Source organism: Elephas maximus, chromosome 3, assembly GCF_024166365.1.
Source record: "Elephas maximus indicus isolate mEleMax1 chromosome 3, mEleMax1 primary haplotype, whole genome shotgun sequence".
NCBI lineage: Eukaryota > Metazoa > Chordata > Mammalia > Proboscidea > Elephantidae > Elephas > Elephas maximus.
The window spans coordinates 91,186,790-91,211,605 of record NC_064821.1 but is presented as its reverse complement, the minus strand read 5'-3'; the positions used below and the strand labels follow the sequence as shown (position 1 = coordinate 91,211,605).

Here is a 24,816-nt window from a genome sequence, read left to right as displayed (position 1 = left end):
AAAACAAAAACAAAAAACAACTCCAAATGTTTGGCTCATCTCTCTGGACTTCCTTCTTTTCCCAGATCTTGACCTTGTAAATAGATTTAAAAAACTGTTTGTGCAGATTTTCTAAGTGTTCTGAGTAGAATTCTTGACCTGCTTTGTGTAGAAATCTATTCCCCATTGATATCTTTTCTGTCCTCATCCTTTCTCTCTGTACTTTTCCACTCCTCTTTCTTCCCCCATTGTGTCTGTTTCATTGCTGTAAGTATCTATTTGAATTGATAATGCAGATTTAATTTTTATAGCTTTCTATAATCCATATTCTTCTTTTTTCATTATATACAAACACATGTTTATGTTCCTACCTGCTTATTTTTCTAGGTTAATTTAGAGTCATTTTTCAAGGCTCGAGACAAGTCTCTTTGAGTTTTAGTTTTAATTATATTTTGGGAAAATATAATTGGCTCAATAGCAGTTAGTTTGGTTTGTGATTTTTGGTGTGTATGTGTGTCTACACTTGCTTTGCATTTCTTGTAACTGTTTTACATTTCTTGTTGCTCTTAGGTATAAGCTCCTTGCTCCAATTTTATTTTCTTCTCTATTTAAAAAAAACCAACATGTCTTATATCCAGTCATTTTATTAAATCTTCAAGTTGATTCTAATGTCTTTTCACACTATTTCAAATATTTATCTGTGATTAGTTTAAATATTATTAAGAATATTATTAATTTGCATTGGGATCAGAGCATGTGCCTGTACTACTACTGCTTCTTTGAATTTATTGTCGTTTTCCCTGAGTGTCTAGGATACGGTTCAAACAAACATGACATGACTACTTAGAAAGGTGTGTACTTTTTGTGTGGTTTACAACAGTTGAAACTTTCCTTTTGTATTTTATTTTACCTTACTTATTTCATTATATCAACTATCCCACCAAGACTGACATGAAGAAGACTCTTAATGAATGTCCATTCCTGGGTCAGTGCTATAACTTGCCTTTCCTGGCTGGGTTAGTTTGATGTTGCTGGTAGGCTCTGATTACCTTCAGATTGGTGCCACTGCAAATTGCTTATCAGTGCCACCCTTCTATCTTTTTACTTCTTGGAGAACTTCCTCTCTAATTTCTGTTATTGCTGTACTAAACATATTCACCCTTCATTCAGGTCTTCCCTTACTTAAACTCCAATATTCTTAGGAGGAACAAATAACTCTACTTCCTACTTTGGTGACCAAAAATTAAGGCCACAGGAGTGATATGCCTCGGTTTATTGCACCCTTGACCTAAAAGCATCATTACCCACATTTATCACTTTTCTCCTGGATTCAGAGGATGAAGTTTCTATGTTCTATTTAAGATTTTTCTGTCTACGTGCCCCTTTTTACCTCTTCTCATGCCATCTCTAAACCAAACTAAAAGCCCAAACCCATGTTGTCACGTTAATTCCAACTCATAAAAAAAAAAAAAAAAACCAACCAAACCCAGTGCCGTCAAGTTGATTCTGACTCATAGCGACCCTATAGGACAGAGTGGAACTGCCCCATAGAGTTTCCGAGGAGTGCCTGGTAGATTTGAACTGCCGACCCTTTGGTTAGCAGCCATAGCACTTAACCACTACGCCACCAGGGTTTCTATTCCAACTCATAGTGACCCTATAAAACAGACTAGACCTGCTCCACAGGATTTCCTGGGCTATAATATTTTAGGAAGCAGACTGCAACATCTTTCTCCCATGGAGCAGCTGGTGGCTTCAAACCACCAACCTTTCGACTAGGAGCCAAGCACTTAAGCACTGTGCCACCTGGCCTCCCAGTGTCATCTTTGGAAACTTGTTTGTTTATCAGACTTTTTTTCTTCTTTCTATATCTTCAGCATCTCTCTTCTTACTGACCATCTTAAAAAGAAAAATATTCTTTGCCTCTGCCTGGCTACTGTCTGATCTTTTTGTTGTACTAATTCAAAATACAACTTCCTGCCCTGTTATTTATTTTGTGAATCACTGGTTTCCAGTTCTAGTGTAACTGTTAGTGAAAAAAAGTGCAGGTTCAAATCCAAGCTCAGGAACTTATTATCTTTGAGTCATACTAACTTTTAGCCTCCGTTTCTCGTCTGTAAAATGGAGATAATACTTGCCTCATGAGGGTTGTATTGAGGATTTGGGTGAGGGACATGGAAGCACAGTTGTAACATGCAAAAAATGCTTTATAAATGGCAGTAAATAATACAGAAAACCTGTGAAAGCCAGAACCTGTGTAAGGCAGACACCTGTCAGAGAAAGAAAACTCAAATATTTTCCACTAAAACGAGTGGTAGAAAAGTGGTAAGACTGCACCTTGTCAAAGGCAGAAAACCCGAGAGACCTGGAAAAACAAGGCAGTCCCATGGAGTTCCAGCTCTCACAGGTTTCACTGTGCTATTATTTTGACTATTCATATCCATTTTTTTTTAAATGTAATTTCTAGTTTGTAATCATGTTTTTTAAATAGCTGAGGCTTCGAAATAAGTAACCTCAAAAATAAAGTGTTAGTATGTATGAAAAGTAAAGACTGAGCTTATCCTAAGACTTTTTGGTTCTTTAACTGTTTCAATCGTATAATCATTCTTGAAATCCAGATGATTAAAATCAGAAGAATTTAGAAGTATATGGAAATCCAGTTTTAGAATTAATTTCCAATTAATTTTTTCTATTCTAATAGAAGTTAAAATTTTTCCTTATTTCCTTTTTATTGAACACTCACATATAATACAGTGTAATTAAATGAGTTATTAAAAAAGGTGAACTTTGAAAATTTTGAAATCTTTGATGATTTTTAAAAGATATTTTAGGGAAATTTATGCATTTATAATAAATATTTAGATACATTACTACACATGAGGATCTTTAATAATTTTATCCTAATTTAATGATTGTTAAATGTGGCAAATCAAAAATAATAGTTCTAAGTATAAGGTTAATCTGTAAATACTATGACTTTAAATAGGTGTTTTGAAAAAATTAAGAAATACCATTATCCTTAGTACTCTGAAAATGGGGAATCTTGCTAATTGAATATTTGGGTTAGCCCTGAGTGTCCTGTACACACTAACACAGTGCCTGACTGACAATCCGTGTATACAAACGGCAGCTCCTACCTGTTCCCTAAAAATAGGAAGTAAAATATTCTTCAGAGCAATTAGAAAACTTTAAGAAGCCTTTGAAGAATCTGAGAGCTTAAAAATAAAATAGAACCATTCCCGAAGACAACTCATCAGACATGAAAGGGACTGGACAGTGGGTAGGAGAGAGATGCTGATGATGAGTGAGCTACTTATAGCAGGTGGACACTTGAGACTGTGTTGGCATCTCCTGTCTGGAGGGGGTATGGGAGGATAGAGAGAGTTGGAAGCTGGCATAATTGTCACGAAAGAAGAAACTGGAAGGGCTGACTCATTAGGGGGAGAGCAAGTGGGAGTGTGGAGTAAGGTGTATATAAACTTATATTTGACAGTCTGACTTGATTTGTAAATGTTCACTTGAACCTCAATAAAAGTTAATAAAAAATAAATAAAATAAAATAGAAACACAAGGAAAGAAACTTTATCGTTTGTCTTAGTTATCTAGTACTGCTATGACAGAAATACCACAAATGGGTGGCTTTAATAAACAGAAGTTGATTCTCTCACAGTTTAGGAGGCTACAAGTCTGAATTCAGGACACTAAATCTAGGGGAAGGAATTCTTTCTCTGTTGACTCTGGGGAAGGTTTTTGCCTCCTTTCAACATCTGTGGGCCCAGTGTTCCTTAGAGACCTCCATGTATCTTGGCATCAACCTTCCCCTGGGTCTAGGAGGTTCTCAGCGCTGCTTCTGGCCCTTCTTTCTTGGTAGTAGTGAGGGCCTACTCCTCTTTGCTTGCTTCTCTCTTCTTTTATCTCTTGAAAGAAAAAAGGTGTGATTCAAACAAGGGCGTGACTTGAGTAAGGGTGACTTGAGTTATGCCCTTTAGTAAGGATGTGACTCAGGATACACTCCACACTAATTCTACCTCATTAATATATAGAGGTTTAGGATTTAAACACATAAAATGGAGGCTAATTACATAATTCCATAAAAGAAGAACATTTACATCAGATCACCAAATGGAGGACGGTTATGCAATATTGGTAGTCATGGCCTAGCCAAGCTGACACATGTTTTTGAGGGACACGATTCAATCCATGACACTGTTTTGGGGATAATTAATCCTACCTAACTGCATAAATTTCCATGTTGCAGCTTACTTTTCTCTGTGTATGATTCCTTCTTCCAAATAGCTTTCTTCGTACTGTAGAAAGTCTCCCCTGTATCTTTATTACTCTCCCTAAAAATTCAGTTGAGATTGATTTGAGTTCACAAGACTATGTTCTCTTTTAAAATGTATGTAGTGCTTTCAGGATTATGGGACTGACAGTCTGGAATTAGGGTGAGGTAATTTTATCATATTACATACTAACATATAGCTGAATGAATTCTGCATGGAAATATTGGATATTTTTATTGCAAATGGATAGGGTTCTGAATGCTTATGAGATGTGGAACACAGAACATTTTTATGATATAGTAGGATTGATGAGGATGCTTCCATCATAATTTCTGGGATACACGAATACATGGCTATTTGGGCAAGACAGCATCTGCTAAAAGCCTACAGAAAGGGAAGTGGTCAAAATGCCAAATAGTAGTAGTATTAACAGTAGCAGCAGCAGCAACAACATTGGTAATAATGATGGTAATGATGAAAATAGTAGCTAACACTTACTGGGCATTTATCGTATGCCAGGTACGCTTTTAAGCGTTTTATATGTGTTAACTAATTCAGCTCTCCATAAACAATCTGTTAAGTAGGCGCTGTTAGAATTACCATTTTACAGATAAGGAAACTGAGGCATAGAGCATTTAAGTAGCTTGTTCAAGATGATGGCTGCGTTGTTCGTGCTTTGACCCACCCTATTATATTGACTTTCAGTTAGTGTATACATTTTCAACTGGGGCAGTTTTGTCCCCAAGGGGGCAAAAATTGGTTCTTGGGGATCAGAAATGTCTTAGATTTTACAATGGTTTGTCATCCTCCAAAGGCCTACAATCCATAACATAAAACAGATATACAGTATATCTGTGGTATTAAAATTTCTCAAGGGGGTGGCTGTGGAAAAAAAGGCTTCTTTGAAGAACCAAACTCATTGCCATTGAGTCGATTTTGATTCATAGCAACCCTGCAGGACAGGATAGAACTGCCAAATAGTGTTTTCAGAGAGCAGCTAGTGAACTTGAACTTGCAGCTTTTTGGATTAGTAGCCATAGCTCTTAACCACTGCACCAACAAGTCCCCACTAAAATTTTAAAAAGTTCAATAAATACAGGTCTAGTTACATTTTGTCTAGTTCTAGTGTTTTATATCTTGAAAATAAAGAGAAAAGTGTTCCTGTCCCACTTCTGTTTTTCCTGCTTCCCATGTCCTTTTATTCCAGTAACTCAGAATTCAAGCTAATATTAATACTGTTATATTTCCACTACATTATGGATTAACTAGACTTTTGTGGGCTGAGTTAGGAATTCAAGTGCCATGGATGACACTATTTTTGCAGAAGAATGTACTGTGGGTTCCAAATAACCAAACTTTAAATGAGTATTAGAAAACAACCTTTATTAAACTTCAGAACCATATGTACATTCTTTCCACATTGTGGGGAATTAAAGTAAAATACACTTAAAATTCTGAAAGTGTACTAAATGTAATGCATCTTTTTGGTTGGTTTGAAAGGGAGTTACTCTTAAGCAATGATGAGATATAAAGACAGACTTGTAAGCGAATAATTATAATACAGTCTTGTAAGTAAGGAAAAGGTATGTGTAAAGTGCTTTGGGAGCTCAGAGGACATTTGTAATAAAATTTCATTTTATGTTCAGGTATTTTCTAGAAGCCAGTGTTTTCCCTGGTAAGGACATATTGTATTATTATAAGCGTAGTAGATTCAGAAGAGGTAAGCTCTTATTTCAATACTGTGTTCAGCATTCATTCCTTTTCTGTTCTTATTTTTTGATAATGGAAGAAGAAACAGCATGGCGTATTCATGGAATATGTTGTGTGATTTCAGGGGTGTAGAAAAATTTTCCTAAGCAAAAGTTGCTTATCCCCCAGCGTATGAAACACTTTTTAATTGCTGGTGCAGGATCAGTCACTATGAGAGAATATAGGGGGTTAAAAATGAATAAAATATAGGCCCTTTCCTCAAAGGAGTATCCATTTTAGTAGAGGAATCAGACATGTAAATAATCAGAATGTTTTCATAAGGATTCCTGAGGCAGTCAGAGAACTGTTGGATGAATCATTCACATGGATATTGATATTGCTCAAGATTATAGCAAGTCTTAGTTTTGAGAGGAAACCCTGGTGCCATAGTGGTTAAGTGCTACGGCTGCTAACCAAAGGGTTGGTGGTTCAAAACCGCCAGGCGCTCCTTGGAAACTCTATGGGGCAGTTCTACTCTGTCCTATAGGGTCGCTATGAGTCAGAATCAACTCGATGGCAACAGATTTGGTTTTGGGTTTTGGTAGTTTTGAGAGGAAGAGAAGCCATTAGATTTTCAGTGAAAAGGTGGAGTGGCCTTGAGGTTAAGAGATGGTAGTGAACAAGAGGATGAAAATTGACAAAATCAGATGGCATGAGGCTAAAAGGAGATGATTAATGTCTTAATAGAGCCTATTGCTTCTACTATCCTCTTTTTAAAACCTTTATTATTATTTTAATGATAAAATAAATACATTCATTTTGTACAATAAAGGAAATACAGAAATTTGGAGGACTCATCAAAAAAATTACAACTGATTTAAGATGACTAAATAACATGTTGAAGAAGGAATATGAAGTTGAACATATATAACATGTTGAAGGAGGAATATGAAGTTGAACATATAGAATGGATGGCTCCCATTTTAGTTGATCTCATGGACCAGGCGGAAGATGACTTTAACATAAAATAGTATAATGGGACTTCTCTAAAACAGTGATGTTTTTAGAGTACAATGTTGTTGTTGTTAGGTGCCATCGAGGCGGCTCTGACCCATAGGAACCCTATGTACAACAGAAGAAAACTCTGCCTGGTCTTGCACCCTCCTCACAACCGTTATCCTTGAGCCCGTTGTTGCAGCCACTGTGTCAATCCATCTCATTGGTGGTCTTCCTCCTTTTTGATGACCTTCTACTTTACCAAGCATGATGTCCTTCTCCAGGGACTGATCCCTCCTGATGACATGTCCAAACTGTGTGAGACATAGTCTCGCCATTCTTGCTTCTTTGGAACATTCTGGTTGTACTTCTTCCAAGACCGATTTGTTCATTCTTTTGGCAGTCCATAGTATATTCAGTATTCTTCACCAACACCACAATTCGAAGGCATCAATTCTTCAGACTTCCTTATTCATCGTCCAGCTTTCACATGCGTATGAGGTGATTGAAAACACCATGGCTTGTGTCAGGTGCACCTTAGTCTTCAAGGTGACATCTTTAGAGCACTACAGTGGGTTGAAAGGAGCCCTAGTGGCACAGTGGTTAAACACTCAGCTGCTAACTGAAAGTTTGGTGGTTTGAACCCACCAGCCGCTCAGCCGGAGAAAGATGTGGCAGGCTGCTTCTGTAAAGATTACAGCCTTGGAAACCCTATGGGAATTCTACTCTGTCCTACAAGGTCACTATGAGTTGGAATTGACTTGACAGCAGCAAGTTTGGTTTTTGGGTTTGGTATAGTGGTTTGAATCGTGTCCTCCAAAATGATATGTCTAGGTCCTAATTCTGGTACTGTGAATGAGACCTTATTCACACATAGTCTTTGGAGAGGTAATTAAACTAAGGATTTCATCTATTAATATTTCTCTTCTTTAATTACACTTGATAATGTTTATAATTCTCTGTGTATCAGTTTATCTTTCATTCGGTATTTTTCTAGGTATTTCACACTTTTAAATGACATTACTCTGTCATTTCTCACTGTTGCTAATATATAAAAATCTAGTTGACTTTACCATATCGACTGTGTTTTGAGCAATCTTGCTATATGCATTAATTTAAAAAACATGTCTTTAGGTTTCTTTGAACTTTTTGTGTGCACAATAACATTGTGAATACTGAGAATTTTATTCTTCTTCTTCTCATACTTTTAATTTCTTTCATTGTTTTATTGCACTGGCTCAGATCTCCAGTAAAAGTGAATGCCTTATTCTCGATCTCAGTGGGAAAGCTTCAACATATCACCCTTTGATATGATGTTTGCTTTAGTTTTTTTTTTCTTTTTAAATTTTTTTTTGAGATGAAATTCACATAACAAAATTTACCATTTTAAAGTGAACACTTCAGTGGAATTAAGTACAGTCACAATTCTGTGTAACCACCAACTCTGTCTTGTTTCAAAATATTTTCATTATCTAAAAGGAAACCTAACCATTTAGCAGTTACTTCACATTTCCTCCGCCCCCAGCCCTGGGCAACCACTAATCTGCTTTCTTTCTCTATAAATTTACCTATTTTGGATATTTCATGTAAATAGAATCATACTCTATGTGACCATTTGTGTCTGGCTTCTTTTACTTAGCCTAATGTTTTGAGGTTCATCCACATTGTAAGATGTAATGGGTACTTCATTTATTTTTATGTCTGAATAACATGGCAATTGCATGTATATACCACAATTTGTTTATCCATTCATCTGTTGATGGACATTTGGGTTGTTCCCATCTTTTGACCTTTGACAATGGTGCTGCTATAAACATGTGTATACATGTATTTGAGTATCTGTTTCAGTTCTTTTGGGTATATACCTAGGAGTGGAATTGCTGGACTACATGGTAAGTATTATTATTATTATGTACTACTATTATGCAAATTTATGCACCAGCCACTAAGGCCAAAGATGAGAAAATTCTGCAGTCTGAAATTGATAAAACATGCAATCAAGATGCATTGACAATTACTGGGGATTGGAATGAGAAATTTGGAAACTAAGGAGAAGGATTGGTAGTTGGAAAATATGGCCTCGGTGATAGAAACAACGCCAGAGGTTGCATGATAGAATTTTGCAAGACCAACAACTTCTTCATTGCAAATACCTTTTTTCAACAACATAAACAATGACTATACATACGACCTTGCCAAATGAATACATAGGAATTAACTGACTACATCTGTGGAAAGAGATGATAGAAAAGCTTAATATCATCAGTCAGACCAAGGCCAGGGGCTGACTGCAGAACAGACCATCAATTGCTAGTATGCAAGTTCAAGTTGAAGTTGAGGAAAATTAGAACAGGTTCATGAGAGCCAAAGTATGACCTTGAGTATATCCCACCTGAATTTAGAGACCATTTCAAGAATAGATTTGACGCATTGAATGCTAATGACTGAAGACCAGTTGAGTTGTGGAGTGACATCAAGGACATCACACATGAAGAAAGCAAGGTCATTAAACAGACAGGAAAGAAAAAAAAAAGGGCAAAATCGATGTCAGAAGAGACTAAATTGCTGTTTGAATGTCAAGTAACTAAAGCGAAAGGAAGAAATGATGAAGTAAAAGAGCCGAACAGAAGATTTTGAAGGGCAGCTCGAGAAGACATAGTAAAGTATTTTAATGAAATATGCAAAGACCTGGAGATAGAAAATCAAAAGGGAAGAACACATTCAGCATTTTTCAAGCTGAAAGAACTGAAGAAAAAAAATTCAAGCCTCAAGTTGCAATATTGAAGGATTCTCTGGAGAAAATATTAAACAACGCAGGAAGCATCAAAAGAAGATAGAATATAGAGTCATTGTAGCAAAAAGAATTGATCATCATTCAACCATTTCAGAAGGTAGCATATGATCAAGAACCAATGGTACTGAAGGAAGAGCTCCAAGCTTCACTGAAGGCCTTGGTGAAAAACGAGGCTCCAGTAATTGATGGAATACCAATTGAGATGTTTCAACAATCAGATGCAGTGCAGAGGTGCTTAATTGTCTATGCCAATAAATTTGAAAGACATCTACCTGACCATCCGACTAGAAGAGATAACATATTTGTACCCATTCCAAAGAAAGATGATGCAACAGAATGTGGAAATTACGGAACAATATCATTAATATTACAAAGAAGTAAAATTTTGGTGAAGATCATTCAAAAGTGGTTGCAGCAGTATGTCGACAGGGAACTGCCAGAAATTCAGGCTGGATTCATAAGAGGACTTGGAACCAGGGATATCATTGCTGATGTCAAATAGATCATGGCTGAAAGCAGAGAATACCAGAAGGATGTTTACCTGTTCTTTATTGACTATTCAAAGGCATTCAATTGTGTGAATAATAACGAATTAATGGATAATATTGCAAAGAATGGGAATTCCAGAACTCTTAATTGTACTTAGACCAGGAGGCAGTTGTTCAAACAGAACAAGGGGATACTGCATGGTTTAAAGTTAGGAAAGGTGTGTCAGGGTTGTATTCATTCACCATACTTACTCAATCTGTATGCTGAGCAAATAACTCAAGAAACTGGATTATATGAAGAAGTACTGGGTATCAGGATTGGAGGAAGACTCGTCAACAACCTGCATTGCTGAAACTGAAGAGGACTTCAAACACTGTCTAATGAAGATCAAAGACCACAGCCTTCAGTATGGATTACACCTCAACATGAAGAAAACAAAAATCCTCACAACTGGACCAATAATCAATATCATGATAAACAGAAATGATTGAAGTTGTCTAGGATTTCATTTTACTTTGATCCACTGTCAACGTCCATGGAAGCAGCAGTCAAGAAATCAAAAGATGCATTGCACTGGGCAAATCTGCTGCAAAAGACCTCTTTGAAGTGTTAAAAAGCAAAGATGTCACTTTGAGGACTAAGGTGTGCCTGACTTAAGCGGTGGTGTTTTCAGTCATCTCATATGCATCTGAAAGCTGGACAAAAAGTAAGGAAGACTGAAGAAGAATCAATGCCTTTGAATTATGTTGGCAAAGAATATTGAGTATACCATGGACTGCCAGAAGAACAGATATGTCTTGGAAGAATTACTACCAGAATGCTCCTTAGAAGCAAGGATGATTAGACTTTGTCTAACATTCTTTGGACATGTTATCAGGAGGGACCAGTCCCTGCAGAAGGACATCATTCTTGGTTAGTGAAAAAGAGGAAGACCCTCAGCGAGGTGGATTGACACAGTGGCTGCAACAATGAGCTCAAGCATAACAACAGTTGTGAGGATGGTGCACGACCCGGCAATGTTTTGTTCTGTTGTACATAAGGTTGCTATGAGTTAGAACCGACTTGATGGCACCTAACAACAACAACATAGTAAGTATGTTTAATTTGTTGAAGAGCCAACAAAGTGTTTTCCATAGCTGCTGCATCATATTATATTCCTAACAATAGTGTGGGAGAGTTCCAGTTTCTCTACACCCTTGCCAATACTTATTTTCATTCTTTTTTTTTTTTTCCTGGTATATCCATCTTAGTGGGTATGAAGTAGTACCTCACTATGGTTTTGATTTGCTTCTTCCTAATGACTACTGAGTCGAGCATCATTTCATGCGTATTATCAACCATTTGTATATCTTGTTTGCAGAAATGTCTATTCAATCCTTTGCCCACTTTTGAATTGGGTTGTATTTTTTTGTTGTGTTGTAAGAGTTCTTCATATATTCTGGATATTAATCCCTTATCAGATATATGATTTGCTAAGAAATTTTCCCATTCTTTGGGTTGTTTTTTCACTCTCTTGATGGTGTCCCTGATGCACAAAATTTTCAAAAATACTAGCAAACTGAATTCAGCAGTTTATTAAACAGATTATATGCTGTGATCAGTGGGATAGAGTCCTGTTGGCCTGTTTCGTGCCTCTCAAATCCCAGATGTCTACAGCCTTCCTTCGTTTTGTCCTATCTCTGCCCTCTTCAGTACGGGATGGTAGTGCTTCTGCTGAGTTGATTGTTTCCATTAAGTCTTACACTTAATCTCTATCAAACAGTTGTCCAGCTACACTCTTAATGTTCTCTCCAGAGCATACTTTCTCATTTTCCACTATTAATAAGCTCAGAATTTTTTAAATCTTCAAGTTCAGATTATTTTTTGATTAACAGTTCATTCCTCAATCTGTGTCTTTCCTTTCACATTTTACTATAAGGAGCAAGGAGAAAACAGGTTGCATCTCTCACATTTTGCTTAGAAATCCTTTCAGCTAAATATCCAGGCTCATTGTTTACAAGTTATACTTTCCACAAAACAGTAGAATTTGGCAAGGTTTTCTGTCACCACTCTGCAGCCTCTTAGAATTGGTAGATGCCCTTAAGGGGAAAAGTAGCCTCAAATGTCAGGGTCATCTTTTTGACTTCTATTCATTTACTGCCATTTATGACTTCCAGTCTTTAAACAGATCCGGTAATTGTCTACCTTTCCAGATATTTGTAGCAGGAGATCTGCTTTTATAATACCTAATCCTCTTTTTTTTTTAATCCTCTAGATTACCGTATATTCTGTTTACATCCTATTTCTTCTACTTGGGAAACTCCCCAGTTAACACCTATTTATACTGTAGATTAGGTCCCAAAGATCTCTTCCTTAGGGAACTTTCCCTGACTCCCTGCCTAGATTAGGTCTCATAGCTACTCAGTGCTACTGTCACAGCACTTACAATGTTTTCATTGCACTTGTGATTTGTAATTATGTATTTATTTGGGTGTTTATGTCACTTAATGTTATCTTCTCAATTGAATGTAAGATACTTGAGGGAAAAGGACATAGTGTGTGTGTGTTTTCTGTTTATTACTGACCCAGAGTATGACCCAAAGAGGGTATCCAGTGCCTTTCATAGATATGAAATATAGGTAGAGGGCTAAATGACTAATTTTTCAATTGAATGAAAATGCCACAGTGTTAAGGAAGAGAGATTATGGCTTTTTCATGAGTTCTTATAAGGAAGGAAGGACACAATTTTATTTTTATAATTTATTATAAAATACTTTAGACATATTTAGACATACCGCAAGTACCCAGATGTACTCATCACTCTGCTTAAGATATAGACAAAATTTATGTTTATAAAGATAGTCTACTGAGATATATGTAGTCTACCCAGCAATTTCTTTGGCCTTTAGATAGTTTTTTGGGTAAAGTACTAACCTTTGCTTATTATTAATTTACTTAAACAAAGATTTTCTTTAAATTTTCAGATGATACAGCAGTGTTTGAGTTGATACAGCTTGTTCCGCCAGGTAATGTATTACATGTTGATAAGGTAATTGAATGGAAACCTATTTCAGTGAAAATGCTCTTTAAAGATTTCATCTTTTCTCCTTTTTTCTAAATGAAGAACAGTGTAGAGCTTCTGTCATTGTTCCATTATGTGTAAAAGATCAATAGAACAAAATAATATATACAGAAAGATTGACATAAATGATATTTGAACACATTTTTCTAAAACTGAATTAATAGTAGTAATTCAGAGTGGAAAATAAATTGATATTAACCTAAGATATTTTGTGAAAACCATAAAAATTGACTCTTAAATTGTTGTGATTTTCTAAAATTATGCACTTCTGTTGCTGAAGTAATTTATCTTTTGTGTGTGTATTGGCTGTTATTGTGGAGTGGAGAGGAATAAAACTTTACCTATTAATAAACATTACAGATCTCTGGGGGAGGTAGAGTTAACGTATGTAGATTAGTTTTATTTGTCTTACTGATTTGTATGATTATAGAAGAAATATATCTTAATTAAATTATTGCCTTATGTCAAAAATAGAGAGCTATGTTTTATTGAAAGCTAGTTATCTAAAAATTTTGTGTATTACATGTATACCTAATTCAGGTAATTGCAAATTCTAGAAAAGTCTAAATTTTTAAAAAATGTAACCCTATATTTTATAATGGTACATAGAAAACAGTGAAGTTGTAGGGATCATAATTAAATTTAAGATGTGTAAATGCCATACCAATTTGATATTTTTAAATAGATATTTGCTTTTTTACCAACTCATAGGTGTTCACTGAATGTATATGAATATCCCCATTCTACAAAAAGGGAGTAAAAAAAGAATTAGTGAAATGTAGCATATTCCTGAATAATTAAATGTGTTAATCCATTTAATATACCTTTATTTTAATTTTTCTTTCATAGGAAAAAAAATACATGGCCCTGAAGCAGGTATTTCAATAAGGCTCAGGCAACATATATATCGTACTTGATGATCTTGTTTCTAAGTAGAATATTTTGTTATAATTTGAATCATAGGATGTCTTTCTTGTAGTGGGTGAAACACTGTCTACGTATGATGAAAATACAAGAGATTTCATGTTCCCGGGTCCAAACCAAATTTCTGGACACCATGATTCAAACCGCCAGGTTACCATGAGGAGGATTTCTGGCCTTAGAGTAAGTGCTTACTCTTTTATGAGTCAATTTCTGATGTAGGAATATTGTCAAGAGCTACCACATAGCCCTCAATACCTCCAATTTGAAGAACAAATTCAAAGTTTAATTTTGTTTAAAGGTTACTTGTTTTATAAAATTATAATGTTATTTCAAACACACTGAAATCTAAATGAAAATAATTTAACAGAATCCATGCTGCATCTACCATCTAAATGAACAGATATTAATTTTACTTTATATTTTCAGATGGCTTCCCTTCTTTTTTTCTTTCAAAGGAATTACCAGTAAACATTTGAAAAGGTGCTAATTCTCATTAACATTTAGTGGAATCCAAATTAAAAACCATGATTTCATTTTTATAGCCATAATATATTTGGCAAAATTTAATAAATGTGGCAATATCAAAGGTATGAAAAAATGGAAAATATTATATGTTTGCTATGAGTTGAAATTGACTGTACAGCAATGGGTTTGATTTTTTTTTCTTTTTTTTTTTTTAATGCTGCTGTGCCCTGTAAGAAAACGCTGGTGGCATAGTGGCTAAAATCTAGGGCTGCTAACCAAAAAATTGGTGCTTCAAATACACCTGGCACTTTTTGGAAACTCCATGGGGCAGTTCTACCCTGTCCTATAGGGTCGCTATGAGTCAGAATTGACGCGATGGCAATGGGTTTGGTTTAGTTTTATGCTCTGTAAATTGGAACAATATAGTTCAGAGTTATCTAGTAAAGGCAAAGATGCTTATACATATCTTAGAGATATATTCTTTCTGGTATACTAAAAGCCTTCTTAAGAATGTTTGTTTGTAGCATTGTTCATAATAGTGAAAACTGGGAGCAATTGAAATGTCCATTAGTAGGAGTTTAAATAGATTAATTGTAATATGTTCATGTAATGGAAATATATAGTCATATACCTAAAAGTGAAAGCTACATTGAGGAAAGGCTGACTCTCTCATGCCTTCATAAAACTTCCTTCAAATTTAGTTGAATACATTTAAAATATTTTTATTCCTGAAAATAAGTCTTCTACTCAGAGAAACTGAAAGAAGCCTCTGCTTTTTGAAAGAGCTAAAAACAAAAGTTGTATAGGTTGAAGTTATTTGGAAAGGCATTTTTTACAATTTTATAAATGTTATAGAGTCTGAATAAGGAAAGTGGGGTGATATATGAGCCAATATGATGAATTAAATAACTTCTCATGTAGGTCTGGGTTTATGTTTTCTATCCCATGAAATAGCAATTTCAGCTTACTAAAAGTTTTAAAGTTGCCTTGCAAATCTTTGAAAATATGGCTCATACGTGATATTTTCAGTGTTTAATTAGTTAGCTCCTGCAATTATAAAAGTCTTCAAAGAGTGTTTGGAACTGTCTAGAAACCTGCAATGAAACAGAGTACTCATATTTTAAAGTTACGGTCCCTTTAAAGTAGTTTTAAATGCTGTGTCATGCCAAGATGGTAATATAAACTCAAGAGTATGGACCATTAGCAGGAATCTATCTTTCATATTTTAATTTGAGTTACCTTTGCATACATTGGAAAGATGTTGAATTACTAAAGTAAAAAATATATGAACGATAAGGGCTTCTGGTAATGGGGCTGTGAAGAGACTGGCAATTATTCTACACAAAAAGAAGTGTAAACGGGACACAATTGCCATAAACAACTTCAGAGCACTGTAAACTGATGGAGTCAAATAACAAATTAAGAAGCGCTTATGTTTGAAAACTGCTGTAACTTTGTAAAAATGGCAGGAGTATGTAGCCTTCTTGCTTGGGCCTACTCCCATACTCAGTGTGGTCAGTGAAAACTATAGTGTCACAAATCTGGGGATGGATGCAAAATTTATCCATTTTGCAACCTGTAGGGACATAATCGATTTTGAGTAGAGTGACAAGACTGTAGCTTTCCCTGTTAAAAGTGACAAATTTAGTTGGGAATGGATAGGGAAACCTTACACCTTTGCTAGGCTGACTGCAGTTCTGATTGGGGTAAGCAGCAGACCAGCCAAAGAGTTGACAGGAAGATCCTGGAAGTGAAGGAACAATAAAAAGGCTGAGATAAGCTATCCATACATTCCTGACTGACTGAAAAGCTATACATGTAGAGGGGAGACAGTGAGAGTCCAGCAAAAAAGTGAAAGCAAAGGGAAACTGGAGAACTGGATGTAGTTTTGAATGCATTCCTCAACCAACACACAAATAATCAACAGAAGGCAGAATGTTTACAGGTCCGTTTGATAACGAATGAGCAATGTACATGTGAGATCCCTAGGAAAAATAGAATAGGAAAGAAACAGCACATGTATAAACCAAATAGAAAAATGGCACATGTAAATCCAAATCAGTATGGATTTTGATATCAATAACTAAATGTGAATGGTTAAAATACTCCTACCAAAAGGCAGAGATTGTCAGACTGGAAAAAAAAAGTTAAGATCCAATTATATGATTTCTTCAAGAAAAAAAAAGAGATGTACTTTATTCAAAGACACAAAAAAATTGAAAGTCAAGGGATGGAAAAAGATATACTATGTAACAATTTTACTGAAGATCATTCAAAAACAACTGCAGCTGTATATCGATAGGGAACTGCCAGAAATTCAGGCCGGTTTCAGAACAGGACTTGGAACCAGGGATATCATCGCTGATGTCAGATGGATCCTGGCTGAAAGCAGTGAATAACAGAAGGATGTTTACCTGTGTTTTATTGACTATGTAAAGGTATTCGACTGTGTGGATCATAACAAATTATGGATAACATTGCGAGGAATGGGAATTCCAGAACACTAAATTGTGCTCATGAGGAACCTTTACATAGATCAAGAGGCAGTTGTTCAGACAGAACAAGGGAATACTGATTGGTTTAAAGTCAGGAAAGGTGTGCGTCAGGGTTGTATTCTTTCACCGTACCTATTCAATCTGTATGCTGAACAAATAATTCGAGAAGCTGGGCTATATAAAGAAGAACCGGGCATCAGGATTGGAGGAAGACTTATTAACAACCTGCGTTATGCAGATGACACAACCTTGCTTGCTGAAAGTGAAAAGGACTTGAAGCACTTACTAATGAAGATCAAAGACCACAGCCTTCAGTATGGATTACACCTCAACATAAAGAAAACAAAAATCCTCACAACTGGACCAATGAGCAACATCATGATAAACGGAGAAAAGACTGAAGTTGTCAAGGATTTCATTTTACTTGGATTCACAATCAACAGCCATGGGAGCAGCAGTCAAGAAATCACAAGACGCACTGCATTGGGTAAATCTGCTGCAAAGGACCTCTTCAAAGTGTTGAAGAGCAAAGATGTCACCCTGAAGACTAAGGTGCGCCTGACCCAAGCCATGGTATTTTCAATCATGTCATATGCATGTGAAAACTAGACAGTGAACAAGGAAGACCAAAGAAGAGCTGACCCCTTTGAATTGTGGTATTGGCGAAGAATATCCAATATACCATGGACTGCCAAAAGAATGAACATCTGTCTGGGAAGAAGTGCAGCCAGAATGCTCCTTAGAGGCAAGGATGGCAAGACTGCGTCTTACATACTTTGGACATGTTGTCAGGAGGGATGAGTCCCTGGAAAAGGACATCATGCTTGGCAGAGTACAGGGTCAGCGGAAAAGAGGAAGACCCTCAACGAGGTGGATTGGCACAGTGGCTGCAACAATGAGCTCAAGCATAATGATTGTAAGGATGGCGCAGGACCGGGCAGTGTTTCGTTCTGTTGTGCATAGGGTCCTTATAAGTAGGAACTGACTCGACGGCATCTAACAACAACAACATGTAACAATAATCATAAGAGAGCTGAGATGGCTATACTAATATCAGATATAATCCACTACCACCACCAGTTACTGTTGAATTGATTCCAGCTGATGATGACACCATGCATTTCAAAGTAGAACTGTGTTCCATGGGTGTTTTTTTTTTGTGTGTATTTTTTTTATTATGCTTTAAGTAAAGGTTTATAAATCAAGTCAGTCTCTGACACAAAAACTTACATATACCTTGCTACATACTCCCAATTGCTCTCCCCCTAATGAGACATCCCACTCCCTCCCTCCACTCTCTCTTTTCGTGTCCATTTCACCAGCTTATAACCCCCTCTACCCTCTCATCTCCCCCCCCAGGCAGGAGAGGCCAACATAGTCTCAAGTGTCCACCTGATCCAAGAAGCTCAATCCTCACCAGCATCCCTCTCCAACCCATTGTCCAGTCCAGTCCCTATCTAAAGAGTTGGCATTGGGAATGGTTCCTGTCCTGGGCCAACAGAAGGTCTGGGGGTCATGACCACCAGGGTCCTTCTAGTCTCAGTCAGACCATTAAGTCTGGTCTTTTTATGAGAATTTGGGCTCTGCATCCCACTGCCCTCCTGTTCCCTCAGGGGTTCTCTGTTATGTTCCCTGTCAGGCAGTCATCCATTGTAGGTGGGAAACATCTAGTACTTCTGGTCTCAGGATGATGAAGTCTCTGGTTTCTGTGGCCCTTTCTGTCTCTTGGGCTCGTAATTACCTTGTGTCCTTGGTGTTCTTCATTCTCCTTTGATCCAGGTGGGTTGAGACCAATTGATGCATGTTAGCTGGCCACTTGCTAGTGTTTAAGACCCCAGATGCCACTCTCCAAAGTGGGATGCAGAATGTTTTCTTTATAGATTTTATTATGCCAATTGACTTAGAAGTCCCCTGAAACCATGGTCTCCAAACCCTCGCCCTTGCTGCGCTGGCCTTCGGAGCATTCAGTTTATTCAGGAAACTACTTTTCGTTTAGTCCACTTGTGCTGACCTCGCCTGTATTGTGTGTTGTCTTTCGCTTCACCTAAAGTAGTTCTTATCTACTATCTAATCAGTGCATACCCCCTCCCATCCTCCCTCCCTCTCCCCTCTCATAACCATCAAAGAATATTTTCTTCTCTGTTTAAACTATTTCTTGAGTTCTTATAGTAGTGGTCTTACATGTATTTGTCCTTTGGCACTGACTAATTTCACTCAGCATAATGCCTTCCAGATTCTCAATGTTATGAAATGTTTCACGGATTCATCACTGTTCTTTATCAATGTGTAGTATTCCAATTGTGTGAATATACCATAATTTATTTATCCATTCATCCGTTGATGGGCACCTTGGTTGCTTCCTTCTATTTGCTATTATAAACAGTGCTGCAGTGAACATGGCTGTGCATATATCTGCTCATGTAAAGGTTTTTATTTCTCTAGGATATATTCCAAGAAGTAGGATTGCTGGATCATATGGTAGTTTGATTTCTAGGTTTTTAAGGAAGTGCGAAATTAATTTCCATAGTGGTTGTACCATTTTACATTCCCACCAGCAGTGTGTAAGTATTCCAATCTCTCCATAGCCTCTCCAACGTTTATTTTGTGTTTTTTGGATTAATGCCAGCCTTGTTGGAGCAAAATGAAATCTCATTGTAGTTTTGATTTGCATTTCTCTAATGGCTAATGCCCCCACATGTCCGTCAGTTTGTTGTACTGTGGGGGCTTGTGTGTTGCTGTGATGCTGGAAGTTATGCCACCGGTATTCAGATACCAGCAGGATCACCCATGGAGGATAGTTTTCAGCTGAGCTTCCAGACTAAGACAGACTAGGAAGAAGGACCCGGCAGTCTACTTCTGAAAAGCATTAGCCAGTGAAAACATTATGAGTAGCAATGGAATATTGTCTGATACAGTGCTGAAAGATGAGCCCCGACGTTGGAAGGCACTGAAAAGATGACTGGGGAAGAACTGCCTCCTCAAAGTAGAGTTGACTTTAATGATGTGAATGGAGTAAAGCTTTTGGGACGTTCATTTGCTGATGTGCCGCAACTCAAAATGAGAAGAAACAGCTGTAAACATCTGTTAATAGTAGGAACCCAGAATGTACGACGAGGAAAACTGGAAATCATCAAAAATTAAATGGAATGCATAAACATTGATATTTTAGGCATTAGTGAGCTGAAATGGACTGGTATTGGCCATTTTGAATCGGATAATCATATAGTCTACTATGCTGGGAATGACAGCTCGAATAGTAGTGGCGTTGCATTCATCATCAAAAACAACATTTGAAGATCTATCCTGATGTACAACACTGTCAGTAATAGGATAATGTCCATACACCTACAAGGAAGACTAGTTAATACGACTATTATTCAAATTTATGCACCAACCACTAGGGCCAAGGATGAAGAAATAGAAGATTTTTATCAGCTGCTGCAGGGTAAAATTGATCAAACATGCAATCAAGATGCATTGATAATTACTGGCGATTGGAATGGGAAAGTTGGAAACAAAGAAGGATCAGTAGCTGGAAAATGTGGCCTTGGTGATAGAAACAATGCTGGAGATCAAATGATAGAATTTTGCAAGACCAGTGACTTCTTTGCAAATTCTTTTCTTCACCAGCATAAACGGTGCCTATACACATGGACCTCGCCAGATGGAAAACACAGAAATCAAATTGTCTACATCTGTGGAAAGAGACGATGGAAAAGCTCAATATCATCAGTCAGAGCAAGGCCAGGGGCCGACTGTGGAACAGGCCATCAATTGCTCCTATGCAAGTTCAAGCTGAAACTGAAGAAAATCAGAGCAAGTCCACGAGAGCCAAAAAATGACCTTGACTATATCCCACCTGAATTTAGAGACCATCTCAAGAATAGATGTGATGCATTCAACACTAGTGACGGAAGGCCAGACGAGTTGTGGAATGACATGATGGACATCATCCATGAAGAAAGTCAGAGGTCAGTGAAAAGACAGGAAAGAAAGAAACGACCAAGATGGATGTTGGAGGAGACTCTGAAACTTGTTCTCGAATGTCGAGCAGCTAAAGCAAAATGAAGAATTGAAAAAGTAAAAGAACTAAACAGATTTCAAAGGGCTTCTCGAAAAGACAAAGTATTATAATGACACGTACAAAGAGCTGGAGATAGAAAACCAAAAGGGAAGAACATGCTCGACGTTTCTCAAGCTGAAAGAACTGAAGAAAAAATTCAAGCCCCAAGTTGCAACAGTGAAGATAGATTCTAAGGGGAAAATGTTAAGTGACGCAGATAGCATCAAAAGAAGATGGAAGGAATACACAGAGTCATTATACCAAAAAGAATTAGTCGGTGTTAACCATTTCAGGAGGTGGCATATGATCAGGAACCGATGGTACTGAAGGAAGAAGTCCAAGCTGCACTGAAGGCATTGGCAAAAAACAAGGCTCCAGGAATTGATGGAATATCAATTGAGATGTTTCAACAAACCGATGCAGCGCAGGAGGTGCTCACTTGTCTGTGCCATGAAATATGGAAGACAGCTTCCTGGCCAACTGACTGGAAAAGATCCATATTTATGCTCATTCCCAAGAAAGGTGATCCAAACAAATGTGGAAATTATAGAACAATATTATTAATATCACATGCAAGCAAAATTCTGTTGAAGGTCATTCAAAAATGGCTGCAGCAGTATATCGACAGAGAACTGCCAGAAATTCAGGCTGGTTTCAGAAGAGGACATGGAACCAGGGATATCATTGCTGATGTCAGATGGATCCTGGCTGAAAACAGAGAATACCAGAAGGATGTTTACCTGTGTTTTATTGACTATGCAAAGGCATTTGACTCTGTGGATCATAAGTAATGTGGATGATGTTGCGAAGAATGGGAATTCCAGAACACTTTATCGTTCTCGTTAGGAACCTTTACATAGATCAAGAGGCAGTTGTACGGACAGAACAAGGGGATGCTGATGGGTTTAAAGTCAGGAAAGGTGTGCGTCAGGGTTGTATTCTTTCACTGTATCTATTCAATCTGTATGCTGAACAAATAATACGAGAAGCTGGGCTATAAGAAGAAGAATGGGGCATCAGGATTGGAGGAAGACTCATTAACAACCTGCGTTATGCAGATGGCACAACCTTGCTTGCTGAAAGTGAAGAGGACTTGAAGTACTTACTGATGAAGACCAAAGACCACAGCTTTCAGTGTGGATTGCACCTCAGCAGAAAGAAAACAAAAATTCTCATAAATGGACTAGTGAGCAACATCATGGTAAACGGAGGAAAGACTGAAGTTGTGAAGGATTTCATTTTACTTGGATCCACAATCAACAGCCATGGAAGCCACAGTTAAGAAATCAAAAGACGCATTGCATTGGGCAATCTGCTGCAAAGGACCTCTTTAAAGTGTCGAAGAGCAAAGATGTCACCTTGAAGACTAAGGTGCGCCTGACCCAAGCCATGGCATTTTCAATCACATCATATGCATGTGAAAGCTGGACAATGAATAAGGAAGCCGAAAGAAGAATTCATATCTTTGAATGTGGTGTTGGCGAAGAATGTTGAATATACCATGGACTGCCAAAAGAACGAACAAATCTATCTTAGAAGAAGTACAACCAGAATGCTCCTTAGAGGCAAGGATGGCGAGACTGCGTCTTACATACTTTGGAAGTGTTGTCAGGAGGGATCAGTCCCTGGAGAAGGACATCATGCTTGGCAGAGTACAGGGTCAGCAGAAAAGAGGAAGAAGACCCTCAACGAGGTGGATTGACACAGTGGCTGCAACAATGAGCTCAAGCATGACAACGACGGTAAGGGTTGCTCAGCACTGGGCAGTGTTTCATTCTGTTGTGCATAGGGTCGCTATGAGTAGGAACTGACTAGAGGGCACCTAACAACAACAGCAACAATGGCTAATGATTGTGAGGATACCCTCATGTATCTGTTAGCTACCTGAATGTCTTCTTTAGTGATGTGTCTGTTCATCTCTTTGCCCATTTTTTAATTGGGTCATTTGTCTTTTTGTGATTGAGTTTTTGCAGTATTATGTAGATTTTAGAGATCAGGCGCTGATCGGAAATGTAATAACTAAAAACTTTTTCCCAGTCTGTAGAAAATCTTTTTACTCTTTTGGTGAAGTCTTTGAATGAGCATAAGTGTTTGATTTTTAGGAGCTCCAGTTATCTAGTTTTTCTTTTGCATCGTTAGTAATGTTTTGTATACTGTTTATGCCATGTATTAGGTTTCCTAGTGTTGTCCCTAGTTTTTTTTTTTTCCATGGTCTTTATTGTTTTAGATTTTGTATTTAGGCCTTTGATCCATTTTCAGCTCGTTTTTGAGCATGGAGTGAGGTATGGGTCTTGTTTCATTTTTTTGCGGGTGGGTATCCAGTTATGCCAGCCCCATTTGTCAAAAAGACTGTCTTTTCCCCCATATAACTGTTTTGTGGTCTTTGTCAAATATCAACTGCTCGTATGTGGATAGATTTATGTCTGGATTCTCAATCCTGTTCCATTGGTCTATATATCTGGCTGTTTTGACTACTGTGGCAGCATAATAGCTTCTAAAATCAGGTAGAGGAAGGCCTCCCGCTTTGTCCTTGTTTTTCAGTAATGCTTTACTTATCCGGGGCCTCTTTCCCTTCTGTATGAAGTTGGTGATTTGTTTCTCAGTCTCATTAAAAGATGTCGTTGGAATTTGGATTGGAATTGCATTAACTGTATAGATTGTTTTTGGTGGAATAAACATTTTTATAATGGTAAGTCTTCCTATCCATGAGCAAGATATGTTTTTCCACTTATGTAGGTCTCTTTTGGTTTCTTACAGAAGTGTGCTGTAGTTTTCTTTGTATAAGCTTTTTACATCTCTGGTAAGATTTATTCCTAAGTATTTTATCTTCTTGGGGGCTAGTGTAAATGGTATTGATTTGGTGGTTTCCTCTTCAATGTTTTTTTTGTTGGTATAGAGGAATCCAACTGATTTTTGTATGTTTATCTTGCATCCCAATACTCTGCTGAACGCTTCTATTAGTTTCAGTAGTTTTCTGGAGGATTCTTTAGAGTTTTCTGTGTATAAGATCATGTCATCTGCAAATAGAGATACTTTTACTTCGTCCTTGCCAATCGGGATGCCCTGTATTTCTTTATCTAGCCTAATAGTTCTGGCTAGGACCTCCAGCACAATGCTGAATAAGATAGGTGATAAAGGACATCCTTGTCTGGTTCTCGATCTCAGGGGGAACGCTTTCAGGCTCTCTCCATTTAGGATGATGTTGGCTATTGGGTTGTATAAATGCCCTTTAATATGTTGAGGAATTTTCCTTGTATTCCTATTTTGCTGAGAGTTTTTATCATGAGTGGGTGTTGAACTTTGTCAAATGCCTTTTCTGCATCGATTGATAAAATCATGTGATTCTTGTCTTTTGTTTTATTTATATGATGAATTACATTAATTGTTTTTCTAATATGAACCATCCCTGCATACCTGGTATGAATCCCACTTGGTCATGGTGAATTATTTTTTTGATATGTTGTTGAATTCTATTGGCTCAAATTTTGTTGAGGATTTTTGCATCTAAATTCATGAGGGATATCAGTGTGTAATTTTCTTTTTTGTGTGGTGTCTTTACCTGGTTTTGGTATCAGGGA

General features: G+C 37.2%; 1 protein-coding gene across 3 annotated transcripts in view; it reads left to right on the top strand.

Annotated features, from left to right (window-relative positions):
- Positions 1–24,816, top strand: part of SPATA6 (spermatogenesis associated 6) — a 186,229-nt gene that overhangs the window by 53,653 nt on the left and 107,760 nt on the right. For 2 of the 3 annotated variants that reach the window (XM_049879238.1, XM_049879240.1), the window contains exons 4-6: positions 13,194–13,235; positions 14,141–14,167; positions 14,271–14,395. In XM_049879238.1, coding sequence (XP_049735195.1) covers positions 13,194–13,235; positions 14,141–14,167; positions 14,271–14,395 — 194 coding nt within the window. The remainder of the gene's footprint in view (positions 1–13,193; positions 13,236–14,140; positions 14,168–14,270; positions 14,396–24,816) is intronic. The other variant, XM_049879239.1, reaches the window with a different exon arrangement.